Source organism: Dendropsophus ebraccatus, chromosome 9 (genome assembly GCF_027789765.1).
Source record: "Dendropsophus ebraccatus isolate aDenEbr1 chromosome 9, aDenEbr1.pat, whole genome shotgun sequence".
Classification (NCBI taxonomy): domain Eukaryota; kingdom Metazoa; phylum Chordata; class Amphibia; order Anura; family Hylidae; genus Dendropsophus; species Dendropsophus ebraccatus.
In genome coordinates, this window is record NC_091462.1 from 38,538,635 (window position 1) to 38,552,759 (window position 14,125).

The 14,125-nt window shown below is 39.6% G+C and overlaps 1 protein-coding gene across 3 annotated transcripts in view; it reads right to left on the reverse strand.

Annotated features, from left to right (window-relative positions):
- CCDC141 (coiled-coil domain containing 141) overlaps nt 1–14,125 on the reverse strand; it is a 133,721-nt gene that overhangs the window by 11,307 nt on the left and 108,289 nt on the right. For all 3 annotated transcript variants that reach the window (XR_011364533.1, XM_069983053.1, XM_069983054.1), the window contains exons 18-20: nt 5,147–5,287; nt 3,633–3,827; nt 376–559 (exon numbers count right to left, since the gene is read on the reverse strand). Coding sequence is in view for 2 of the 3 variants with exons in the window: in XM_069983053.1 (XP_069839154.1) it covers nt 376–559; nt 3,633–3,827; nt 5,147–5,287 (520 nt within the window). In the remaining variant the exon portion in view is untranslated. The remainder of the gene's footprint in view (nt 1–375; nt 560–3,632; nt 3,828–5,146; nt 5,288–14,125) is intronic.

Below are 14,125 nucleotides of genomic sequence, written 5' to 3' on the forward strand. Positions count from 1 at the left end.
CCCCTGCAATCTCTAGAATGAATGGGAGAAGAGCTCAGCTGAGTGGATCAGGAGATGGATTCTATAGAAAGGCTATGACGCCTGTCTATTGCAGTGAGGATACAACACTCAGCTCAACACTTCTTCCTATTTGTGCTAGTGATCAGCAAAGGTCTCGGAACCTAAATCTGACCTAGACCCTGACCTATCTGTAAAAAAAATTTTTTTTTTTTCAAAAAAGGAGACACTTTAATGTGAACACAGTTAATAGAACATTGAACCATAAAATGCTTTGCTTTCGATGTATTAAAACCAAGACCAGATGTATCTCTCCTCCTATGTCCACGGCAGAGAACTACAGCAGCGGGAACAAGATACATTAAGTAAAATCCTCACCATAAATTTGTTTTGCAATATTCGTCATTTGCTGAATTCTTTCTTCCTGTTGTGGTACTGTCGGTTCCACAAACTTGGTAAACTGCTTCAGGAGCACCTCGATGGATTCCTTGGTTTTACACTCGGCAGAATAACGCCCCACTCTGACCACTGTGGCACAGGCTTCTTCACACCAAAAGTGACTCTGGGCAATGACAAAGATGTCCAAAAATGTAAGATGCTAAAAACAATTGCTCCAAAAATGGGTGGGAAACCCATGAAACATCACTATGAATGAACACGCTAGTGGTAGGGGCACAAAATTGAAGATTTTTTCCAACATTTAAATATTGTCACCCAATGTAAGGCAATAAGTGGAGTGGGATGCCCTTTAAGTAAAGGGAATAAACTGAAACTGATTTCGGGTCCATTTACACAGAAAGATTATCTGACAGATTATCTGCCAAAGATTTGAAGCCAAAGCCAGTAATGGATTTGAAAAGAGGAGAAATCTCATTCTTTCCTTTATGACCTGATGTCTGTTTATAGTCCGTTCCTGGCTTTGGCTTCAAATCTTTGGTAGATAATCTGTCAGATAATCTTTCTGTGTAAATAGACCCTCAGATTAGAAGTCATTTCATCTGAGCTTGTTATCTCCTATGCACAGCTGATCTCTGGGCATTCAACTGCTGGGACCCAAATTGATCCTGATTGTAAATTCCTTTAAGTTTTTACTCCAGTTTCATTTTCCACAGAATCAAACTCAGAGCACCGTATCATTAAGAAAATCTGGTTCAGTGGAGAATATAGTGTGACTAATATAGTGTTTTATACAGTTTTTTAGAGTGTATTTTAAAACATAAAATGGATGTTTCATGCCTTAAAATACACCCTTTCCCCCAATAAATAACATTAAATTAAATGGGATTTTTTTTGTTTTGTTCTTATGGGCAGAAAAAAAAATACATTACACTCATTTTTTATGTAATGCCATTTTACTCAAAAGAAACACAATTTATTTAGCTTTCTTCTTGTAAACACTTGAAAATTTCAAATCAATATGGGGTTTGCATAAAATGCACAAAAAAAAGGAAATCACAAAAATTAGGCTAGGTTCACACTATGTAACTGTGCGGCTGTATTTTTTATGCGGCTGTAAATGTGCGGATGAAACTCCGGCCGTGGGAAAAAATAGACATGCGGCTGAAAACATACGGTCATTTACTTTGAAATCTGGTTCAACTAAAAATAACAAATAAAATCCTAAGAAAGTGATGCAAACACCTCTGAATGCATCTGGGAAAGCAGAGAACACAGTTTACGTGAATTGCTATTACCTGGGTTTGCGATCCTCTGCACTAATGCCGATGTCTCTCATGGTTAATCTATTAAAATAATAAAACATATTTTCGTTGTAATAAAGTGCCTTTTGTTGTTCAATAATTAAATGTAAACTAATCCATCATTTTGCAATTAAATATACTGTTAAAATAAATATATATATAAATAAATGTATATTTATATATATATTTATTTTTTGACAGTATATTTAATTGCACAATGATGGATTCGTTAGAAATAAATTATTGACCAACGAAACTGAATTTATTTCATCGGAAATGTGTTTTATTAATTAAATATTAATTAGTACAGGAAGCTCCATAAGCCGTTAATTCATATTGCCGGCAAAAGAGCTTTCTGTACTAATCATCACTTTACTTTAATGAAAACATCAAATGTTTCTTCTAATTATGTTATGACAATAGCATTATTAGAAGAAACATTTAGAATTATATGTGCGCTCAGCTGATTGGCTGATCGGCTCAGCGCACATATAAAGAGCCGGTCCGCAGTACAGTGACTTCATTGTGCTGCGGACCAGCGAAGAGGACACATCGGGGTGAGTATAGAGCTCTCTTCACCCCCTCCCCAGCACTGCACCCCTCCCAGCAAGGAAGGGGGGGTCAGTTAACCTCTTCCTTGCTGGGATGGGTGCAGTCTGACATCAGTCTGGCCCCCAAGGGGTTAAGGGGGATGCAATACATCCTCCCTTAACCCCTTGGGGGCCATACTGTAAGCAGCGATCTGTAAAGATGCTGCATACTGTAAGGAGCACAACACCGCTCACAATGATGGGTGTTGTGCTCCTGTTTGTGTGTTTTTTGTGTGTTTCTCCCTTTTTGTTTTTCAGATATCGGTATCCTGTGGATTACGTCGGATTCCGTGGACTACGTCGATGACCAGCGTTTTTTTTTATGTTTTTTTTTTATAAAATGGTCAATGAGGGGTGTGGGGGTGTTTTTATTTGAATAAAAATTTTTTTTAACGTGTGCTGTCTTTATTTCTTTACTTTATAGACAGTAGTGGAAGCCGTCTAATAGACGGAATCCATTACTAAGTTGGGGCCTAGTGTTAGCCGGTATAAAATGGCTAACAATAACCCCCTATTATTACCCCAGTACCCAATGCCACCAGGGGTACTGGGAAGAGCCGGGTGCCAGTGGTCCCGGAGCGTCAAAATTGGCGCTCCTGGACCGGGCGGCAGCAGGCTGGAAAGATTTAGGCTGGGGAGGGCCTAAACCAATGGCTCTTCCCACCCTGGTGTTACCAGGCTGCTGTCGTTTGGTTTTTAACCCGGCTGGTTATAAAAATAGGGGGGACCCTATGCGTTTTTTTTTAATTATTTATTTATTTTTGAACATAGCCTAAAACAAAAATCTAACAAAAAAAAATTGCATAAAAGAGCTTCAGAAACAGAAGCGAAACCTTAAAAATTGTACAAGAAAATTGTTGAGTCTCAAAATATGCTGTGAATGTAGCTCAAGCCCTTAGAAAATGAAACCCCGACACTGTGGGTTAACTTATGCAATTATGAATCAATGGTCATATGGAATAAGATCTATATATACATCTATCTGCATTTTTCTTGGAACATACAAACCATACAGGATTAAAAAGACGCAGCTACTTTTGTCCAGAAACAGCACCACCCCTGTCCTCAGGTTGTGCGTGGTATTGCAACTCAGCTCCATTTACTTCAATAGAACTGAGATGCAATAGCTCATATAAACTGAGGACAAAGGTAGCGCTGTTTATGGAAGAAAACAGCTATGTTTTTATCCTAGATAATCCCTTGAAAATGTTCTTCTTTCTAATTGTATCAACTTTATAAACTGTATGAATGCAAACAAAAGAAAATCACAGTGTCATTCGCCTTTGTAACATCTTTGCACTATACAGACACCTCTAATAGACTGAAACAAAGTTGCAGTAATTACCTCCTCCATTATATGCTGTAGGTCTTCTGCCATTTCCAGGTATACTTTATAATCTTTCATCACACCACTAAATTCATTCATATGTTTCTGCAGATCATTAATTGACTCCTGGATATTATCGGCTTTGTTCATTTGCTGAGGAACATTGCTTGCTAACATTTTCTTTTCCAGATTATCAATTTTCTTTTTTAAAGCCTGAAAACATAAATGGGGAAAAAATGAAAATATCATTTATATCCACAAAGCACTGAAATAATAATGGAATTGCTATTGCCCACATTAGATGTATAGGGTATAAGGTGTTTATAAAAGACAAAATAGGGCACTTAAAGGGGAAATCTTCCATATGTAGGAATTAAAAGGTTAAGCACAAGAAGAGATTCATTGAATGTATGAATTTTTTTGACTTATGGCATGCTTAAGAAACACGTGCAGGGGATCACTATAAGAGAAATTTATGAAACATGGTGTAAAGTGAATCTGGCTCAGTTGCCCCTAACAACCAATCAGATTAAAGCTTTCATTTTCCAAAGAGTCTGTGAGGAATGAGAGGTGGAATCTGATTGGTTGCTAGGGGCGACTGAGCCAGTTTCACTTTACGCCATGCTTGATAAATCTCTCTGGATCTTCCCTGCAGCTGTTTTGCTGGTAAACCCACATGCACAGGTTATGAGCAGAGTGTCTGATTTACCATTTGTATTCTCTATGTGTTGGCAATGTGAAGATGGAGCATGGCAAAGCAAGATTTAGAGGGAAATCTTATTTTAGCATATATTCACACACAGTATATTTGCTCAGTATTTTTGCAACTAAAACCAGGAGTGGATTGAAAACACAGAAATGTTATGGTCCACGCACTGTTGAAATTGAGTGGATGGCCGTTATGTAATGGCAAATAACAGACATTATTTCAAAGTAGCCGTTGTTTTGAAATAACGGTCGTTATTTGCCATGTAATGATGGACATCCACTCAATTTCAACAGAGTGTTGTTTTGGTTGCTATGCTGCATGTTCCAGTCACCAGTAGGGGTTGGGCCTGACCTGCAGCTGTGCTGCTGCCTTTAGTGTCATGACTGGCAGTTCTCCCTGCCAGTCAGTACTCTACTGTCACAGGTGTTGTAGTGGGGGTCGGGGACGATCCAATCATGTTCTGAACCAGGTCCCTGATCTCCTATAAAGTGTTTGTATGTCCTTTATTCTATGCTAGTTATTAGTCTTATATGAGTGTGCAAAGCGTTATCTTGTATTTCTGTATCTCTATATTTGGTTTATCTGATCTTGACACTTTTACCTCTGACTATTTTTTTGATTCTGACTTTGTACCACGTTAACAGTTTTATTTGACCCCGGCTGCTACGACCATCCCTTGGTGTTTGTCTGTCTTTTTTCGTGTTACACCTTTTTTGCAGGATGGGGATGTTGCCCCGGTTGCCCGCAGCCGCATAGGGTTGTCTTGTGGCAAGTAGGTATAATAAATACATATAACATAATGTCTCTTGACAGCTGAAAGTACCTGCATTTTCTCTGCATACATTTCAACTTGCTGTATCTGGTTCTTAATTACTTTCAGATTCCTTCCTTTATCGGCCTTCTTTGTGTAGTTGAATTTCAAGTTATTAAATTTTTTCTTCAGATCCTTAAATGACTCTTTCAGCTAAAATGATATAGACACTTCTGTTAAACTGAGATACAGTTAAAAAAAAAAATCATTTTTTTCCATAAGTCCTTGTAGTGTTTATTAATAAAACATCAAAGAAGTTGGCTAAACTTGGCATATAGATATAAATAAAACTTTCTTTCCATTTTCATTATCATGATGCATTTTAATTATATTGCTTCTGTTGTTTTTATTCACATTTCAAAGTTTCTGTCGTTAAAAGAAATATTTAAAAAATATCATATAAAAAAATAGTGATAAAAAAGGCGGGAATCCATAGAAAATGTTAAATGCCAAACTTTTCTGTAATGTTATGGCCTCGATGGAGTGAAGGTATGAATTTAGCGTAGTTCTGCTAGTATATAGATCCCTCAGGACCATAAGTTATCAGGGTAGTTCTGGGTGGCTTCTCCACACCCCAGCTTTTTTCATTGATAGATCGCTCCCTGTTTGGGAATAGAAAGAGATCTATCATTTGAGATCGTCATGGTGGGGAGAAAACCCATGTAGCTGCCCCTACGTACGTTTCGCCAATACAGGCTTCTTCAGGGAACTGAGTTCCCTAAAGAAGCCTGTATTGGCGAAACGTACGTACGTACATAGTGAAATGAGTGTTTACATTACTGAGGTTTTTTGTCTGTATATAATACTGCCTAGACTTTGTTTTCCCAATTGGGGCTATGTTTACATATTGATTGGGCACTTTATTAAACAATTCCTAGCACCTATATGTTGTCAAATCATTTTTCTATGTGGGCCTTTTTTTTAGTTATACAGTATGTAATTTTACTTGTGTATGGTTGTTTTTAAGTATATAATTCTTTTTATAGTTTATAAAAAAAAACTCATTTTATATCATGTTGTAAAGTCAATCATGGTAAATAAAGATATTATTCAGATTAAGTGATAAAGTGATTATTCAGATCTTATGCCCATAGTTGTTGTTTTGTATCTATATGGTTAGAGAATTAGAATCTAATTCAGGGGTTTAACCAATAGTTCAATACTACAGCAACACCAGTGAGACATGAAGTAATGTCAAATTGGTAAGCGATACTATATCATACCCAATGTGATGATATATTAAATTTGCACGTTTTTTCTTTTCATTCAAACATACAATTTTTAAGGAAATTAATAAAAGCTTATTTTAACCACTGGGGAAAATGGGGTATTTATACTAGTCAACTAGGATTGTTATCGATTGATCCTTACCTCCCGGATTGGTTAGGGTACACCACTAGTACCAAATCTCATTCTCTGCACATTTTTTAGCCAACCTTCTTTAATTTTAGGCTTGCCTAGTTTAATTTACTATTAATAAATCTGCCCATTGTTTCCAAAATATTCCAAAATGTTTAACTATGACTAGTAACGAGCGAACTTGCCGAACTGTTCAGGTTCGGCAACATTCTCCAAACACTCCTTATCTAAATTCTCCTGTCAACTTCTCCAGGGAGTCAAATGCTGAGTGTTCGGGTTTAAAGAACATTGCCGAACCCGAACAGTAGGGTAAGGTCGTCATAGGTAGCCCAGTTTATCTGCTTACTGTACATGTGACTAAAGAAGATAAAGCCTGGAGATTGAGCCATCCAGTTCTTCTAAATGTTTCAAATACCAGGCCCCCTAAAGGCCCGTGACGGAAATGATTCCTTAGGTCACTAACAAATACCCAGACAGGACGTAAAGGTAGCTGATGAAAAGTTTTACGATGATTTACTCAGCAGGGAGCTGCTTAAAAAATCAGGGGAGCTGTTTTTGTTTGCACACATGCTATAGGGAAGAAATGGAAGCAGAAGGAGAAATAAGCTTTGATTTTCAGCTTACTGTCAGACGGCGGGCAGCAGCTGCAAGCGGACACTCTGACACATGAGAGGTTTTTTTCTAAGACCTGGGGATCTGATTTCACATTCCCTCTCTGCCATCACAGGGATCCTATCATGAATCATCTCACAGATGTACTTATAGTTTTTGCTTGCACACCACTAGCAAGCATATGCAGTTATATGCCAGGCTCTAAACATCTAAGACCTGTACATGATATTGAAGGTGATGTTTCTTGATTTTCCCTTAAGTAATGGCACTTCAACCAGGAAGCTAAAGACCAATTGGACAGATTGGTGTTGGCGCGGAGATCCCGGGGCTGCAGTCTTTCTTTTTTGAACCGCCACTCAGTTCTAATGCATGGCGCCAGTCTTTTCCTGAGCAATATCCCGGCATGAAGCACTGGAGGCAGGCCCGCTGGCCCCCAGTGTGATGAAACCCCTTCCCCTCTGTGACGCGGCTCCACTAATTCTAATGGAGCCGCGTCATGGAGGGGAGGGAAGATCGTCACACTGGGGGCTTGGCGGGCCACCCTTAGTGCTTCATGCCAGGCCGTTGCTCGGGAATAGACCTGCGTTGTGTGAGGGAATCGTGCGGCAGTTCAAAAAAGAACTGCACACCGGGATCCCCGCGCCAACACCAATCTGTCCATGTAAAAAACTCAAAGCCATGTACCTGATGGTACATTCACTTTAAAAGGAATAGTCCACAAAAACCTGATACTGTGATATAAAAAATTCTGGGTCAGGAAAGAGGTGGATTCAGATTAATCCCAACAGTATATTTGCTTTTACGTTATTATTTTAAGGAAATATACTGTAGGTATCAAGTGAAGACAGAAAAGAGGGATGAACCCTGGAATTCTGCTCTACACTTCATAACAGAAACTACAATAATGATCCCATTTCAGTGTCTTGGTGTTTTGATGCAGTGACAGCCACAGCATCCTCAATGAAGTGTGAGCCACCATGTCCCATAAGCAAACCAACTATAATACCACAATTACAGATATAGTGCTCCCATTAAAGTATTAGTCATTGCCAGACACAATCCTTCCTAAACCAGCCAAAGAACTGCTGTGAAAATTACAAAGCTAATTATGAGGCGGAAGTGCCCGCTATAGAGCCAAACACATTGATACACTTTCTGTCTATGGTGACATTCTGTTCTGTTCCACCACTAGTAGGAGGTTACATGTGGGTGAATTCAGCGGAATATTTTTTTTTTTCCATATAGGCATAGGGGTTAACTTTGGAGTAAGCTTTAAGTTAAAAAAGTTCTCAATTTTTTTACCCATATAATGCACATTCACCATCACTAGTGATACAGTGCCATCTGTTTCATTCCAGCACAGCTGCATTCTTCATACAGTATTTCATTACTGTAAATGGGTCATAAGATCATCAGCCTATTTACCATGATTGTGAAAATTGCAGTAAAAGGCCTAATTTTACAGCAGTTTTGAAAACAGCAAACAGCAAGCACATGACCAAAGCACAGTAAGGCTGGGTTCACACTTCATTTTCGCTGTCCATTTAACAGATCGATTTAAAGGAAAAAAAAAAAATCGATGAAAAACAGGTAAAAAAAATGATGCATTTGTGCACATCCTTTCTGATTTATTTATCCATTGATTTCTATTCTAAACAAAAAAAAAAAAAAAATACATCAATTTTTTAGGGTACACAGAAACATGGTCGACCATGTTTCTTAGTATGCTAAAACACAATGGGCGAGATTTATCAAACTGGTGTAAAGTAGAATTGTCTTAGTGACCCTAGCGACCAATCATATGCAACTTTTCAAAAAAAAAAAATTAAATAAATCGTACAACATTCAAAATCATTAATGCTTTCAATGGATTTTAGGCCAAAAACACAAAACTAAAAAGTGTATGTGAAGGAAGTCTCTAAAGGGTTTTATGATTTAGTAAATGCTACTGTAGAAATGTATAAGACATTTTTTTTAATCCCATGCAAACATTATGCAGTCCCACAGACTTTGAACTTGACCCTAAGGTCCGTTCTTCTGTAATGGAATAGTTAGAGAGTCAGTGTGAGATACAGTTCCATGCTGCTTAGCGAACGATGAGGCAGTGTGCACCAGTTGAGGCAGATCAAACACTTTTTGCACTGGTATCATGTGTATGTCAGACATGTTAACCCCACTGTACCTATGACCCAATGTATTCAAACAGGTGATGCAAAGAACAGTTTACTAAATTAGTCATTAATGTATTATTACATGTAGAACACGTAACATACAAGGGTCCTCACAACCATCAGGTCATTATCTTTCTCCAAGAATTTCCTCCTGACCACCTAAAGTTGTGGACATACAATGTGCACCCTACCAACACAGCATTCTAAACTACTGTAGATTGCAATTTCTGGATATTTTGGGAGACATTTATGAAGACTCGTATGCCACTCTTAAATTAGGCCCCGCCTCCAATTGCCCTGCTGGATACCCTGAGAAGCGCACGCCTCTTAGTGAAACCGGCCTGAGTACTTTATAATTATCATTAAATGACCCTGAAAATATTTCATAATTACTTAAAAACATACGTGCCCAGATTTGTCAAACTATGTAAAATAAAAACAGGTGTAAACTGCCCATATCAGCTTTTATTTTAACAGTACTGAAAGTTGAGTCTTGATTGGTTACTATGGGCAGTTTACCCTACTGTGTTTCCCCAAAAATAAGACAGTGCCTTCTATTATTTTTCCCTCAAAAACAGCGACTATGTCTTATTTTCGGAGGAAGTCTTATTTCTCCCCCTCCGGCCGGGGGGAGAGGAATAAGGCATCCTCCCCGGACCTTTCTAGAATACTGAACCTTGGACAGGGAGTCAATGGTGCGTTAGGCATGTAGCAAAACGTGTGGCGGCGTGACTTGCAGTGGTGGTGTGCATCAGGACGTGCGGAGAACGTGGGGGCCATGGACCAGGCTGCCTGCAGTGCCAGCTTTGGAGGTCCATGAGGGGACTAGGTGAGTCCTGGGTGGCAGCGGCGGGTGGCAATGGGTGGCCTTACTTTCGGGGGGTGCCCTAGTTCATAGTAGGGCTTGCCTTATTTTTTGGGGGTGCTTTACTTTAGGTTAGAGGGTAGAGTAGTTGGGGTGTCTTATGGTAGGAAGGTGTTTTATTTTCGGGGAAACACGGTAGTTTCTATTTTAGTTACTTTAATAAATATGGGGCAGGATGTTTTTTCCCAAAAATAATTGATAAAACACCATGGATGATGCATTGCAGATATTAGCCAGGGATCTGTAGAGAAATAATGCATAAAACACTCTGCTTACAATGCTTTTTAGCTTGTGATATTTTTTTCTCCCTTGAGTTGCGTTTTTGAAAGGCGGCAGCAATTTTTTAAAATGCAACATGCACTAGCTATGGCTTTTTTTCTTCCAGATTGTGGCGGTCCCATAGCCCCCCATAGCTTTAAAAAAGTATGCATAAATGTGTTTGTGGTTTTATTTATGTTGCTTTTTTTTCATTCTTTAAAAGAAACCCTTAAACCACGTAATCAAAAAATCACTTGAATTATAACAGGAAGTGCAACTGAAAAAAAAAAAAAAACTCTCCAAAAAACCACCTCTTTGAAAAGACCTCTGTATCCAGATCAGATTTCCTGTGACAGATTATAGCCCACCATACATAAGGGAGGTCATTTTCTTAGAGAAGACCACCCACCTTAAAGATTGGGTACTCTCACCAAAGAGGCGTCACTGTAATTTAGATATTTAGGGGCTCAGCTCTGGGAAGGGGGTGGGATGAGCTGGTTCTCAGGTGCTAGTTGTGGAGGAGGAACCAACAAGCTGCCTCGGCCATGGATTTATTTAAAGGGATAAGGCAGCAAACTGGATCTCTGCCCTCTGGTGAAGGAAAGGAATGCCTAGGATAGTTATGTTATGCAAGCATCACTTGTCAAATGGAATTGCCACCTAGCAGCAGCTGAAGGCAGGCTGCCCAAAATATCTGTTATCTGCACTTGGAAGAATTCTGTAGGCATAGAAACAGAGGTTACTGCTGGGGGTGCGGACATTTACATTTAGTGTCCCATATATATTTTCCAGAGTTGGGTAACACAATATCATTAGTATAACAAAAATGGATCTGATATGTCTTGCAGCTCCTGGTATAGGCCTATTCTTATGGGTATATTTAGAGCTGGGATAGAAGTAGACAGCAGAGTGTCCTGTACTGGGGGCCCTATTTTTGCTTCCTTTATTTGTGGCACAATTGGGCTAGGTTCACACTATATAAGGATGACAGCCGTCTTTCATAAAAGCCGCTGTCATTGTCATATTTTTTAAATAGCCAATGCTATTTGCACAATATTTTTTTATTTTTTTTAAATCCACTGCTTTGTGAAAAGTTCATAGATTTATATTATACAGATTTGTTAATTACTTATAGTACTTCTATATAAAAATCTCATGACCAGTACTTATCAGCTGCTGTATGTCCTGCAGGAAGTGGTGTATTCTTTCCAGTCTTACACAGTGCTCTCTGCTGCCACCTCGGTTCTTGTCAGACAGTTCCTGACACAAACAGAGGTGGCAGCAGAGAGCACTGTGTCAGACTGGAAAGAACACACTACTTTCTGTAGGACATACAGAAGGTGTACTCTAGTGAAATTGCTTTATTTTCAAATCAACTGGTTTAAGAAAGTTATACATTTATAATTAAAAAATATCAAGCCTTCCATTACTTATCAGCTGCTGTATGTTCTGAAGGAAGTGGTGTATTCTTCCCAGCCTGTCACCATGCTCTTTGCTGCCACCTCTGTCTGTGTCAGGAACTGTTCAAAGCTGTGAAAAATCCCCATAGAAAACCTCTACTGCTACTTCCTGACATGGACAGAGGTGGCAGCAGAGAGCACAGTGTCAGACTGGAAAGAATACACCGCTTCTTGCAGGACATTAAGCAGCTGATAAGTACTGGAAGACTTGAGGTTTTTAAATGCAGGCAGTTGTGTTTTCTTTCCAGTCTGACACAGTGCTCTCTGCTGCCAACTCTATCCATGACAGGAACTGTTCAGACTAGTAGGAAATCCCCATAGAAAACCCTCTTCTGAACTGGACAGTTCCTGTCACGGACAGAAGTGGTGGAAAAGCACTTTGTCAGACTGGGAAGAATACACCACTTCCTGCACAGCATATAGCAGCTAATAACTACTGGAGATTTTTAAATAGAGGTAGCTTACAAACCTGGGCAACCTTCTGACAACAGTTAATTTAACCCCTTAAGGACAGAGCCCAAAATGGCCTTAAAGGGAACCTGTCACCCCCCATGCCGGGGTGACAGGCTCCCGACCCCCCGCTACAGCCCCCTATACTCACTTGATCCCGCGGGGTCCCGCTTCTGGATCCGGTCGGGTCACGGAGATCTCAGCCGCTGCAGCCCGGCGTGCGCGCTGAGAGATTAGTCCAACGCTTATAGAGAATGACGGGAGAGTCCAGCGCTCCGTCATTCTCTATGAGTGTTGGACTCATCTCTCGGCGCGTGCGCCGGGCTGCAGCGGCTGAGATCTCCGTGACCCGACCGGATCCAGAAGCGGGACCTGGCGGGATCAGGTGAGTATAGGGGGCTGTAGCAGGGGGTCGGGAGCCTGTCACCCCGGCACGGGGGGGTGACAGGTTCCCTTTAAGGAACGCATTTTTGTTTTTTCCCCCACCCCCTTGGCGGCCTTTGGCCAACGAAAAGGGGGTGGGGTCTAGACCTTTTGGCCAACCTGTTCCAATGGCCGCCGAGGGGGCGGGGCCAACGGTGATGTTGTGGGCGGGGCTAAGTGACAGTAATGCCGCGAGGCCCCGCCCACTTAACACAATCTGCAGTTGATAAAAAATGACTTTTTACTTGAACAAGCACCATGACGTATGATATAAAATAAGGTATGAAAACCGCTAAATTTACCCTTTACACCTGTGTAGAGATGTCAGAATGCACAAAGGGGGTGACAGTGTCACTTTAAACGGATGCTGAAAACGTAGTGTGAACCTAGCTTAAATAGGTATATTTAAAATGGCCCTACTGTAACTCTTATAGCGCTTTTATTTTTTCACCTACGGGGCTGGAATAATATTGTTTTATTTTAATAGAGTGGAAAATTTAGACTTTTATTGGGGGAGGGGCTATGGGTATTTTAAAAAAATTTATTTAATTACACTTTTTAAGTCCCTCTAGGGAACTATTACATTAACCCTTTGAGGACCAGGCCCAAAATGACCCAGTGGACCGCGCAAATTTTGATCTTAGTGTTTCCGTTTTTCCCTCCTCCCCTTCTAAGAGCTCCAGCACTCTCAGTTTTCTATCTACAAGCCATTTAATAGCTTGTTTTTTACAGGAATAGTTGTACTTTGTAATGGCGTCTTTCATTTTACCATAACATGTATGACGGAATCCCAAATATATTATTTATGAAGATATAAATTGGTGAAATCGCAAAAAAGAATGCAATATGGTAACGTTTGGGGGGTTCCTGTGTCTACGTAATGCACTATATGGTAACAGCGACATGATACTATTATTCTATAGGTCAGCCCGAACACAACCATATGCAGGTTTACGCAGATTCTCTAATGTTATATATTTTTTTTAAATGAAATCCTTTTTTTTGGCAATTAATTATAAATAAAATGGGACTATTGTGACGCTTATAACGGTTTTATTTTTTCACCTACGGGGCTGTATGGGGTGTCATTTTTTCCGCCATGATCTCTAGTTTTTATTAATACCATATTTGTGAAGATCGGACGTTTTGATCACTTTTTATTAATTTTTTTATATATATAATGTAACATAAAATCGGTAATCCGCGCACTTTTTTCCCTCTTTTCGTGTACGCCGTTTACCGTTCGCAAGGACGCTTGTTATATTTTAATAGATCGGACAATTACGCACGCTACGGTATATTATATGTTTATCTATTTATTTATTTTTATATGTTTTATTTATATAATGGGAAAGGGGGGTGATTTCAACTTTTATTGGGGGAGGGGTTTTGG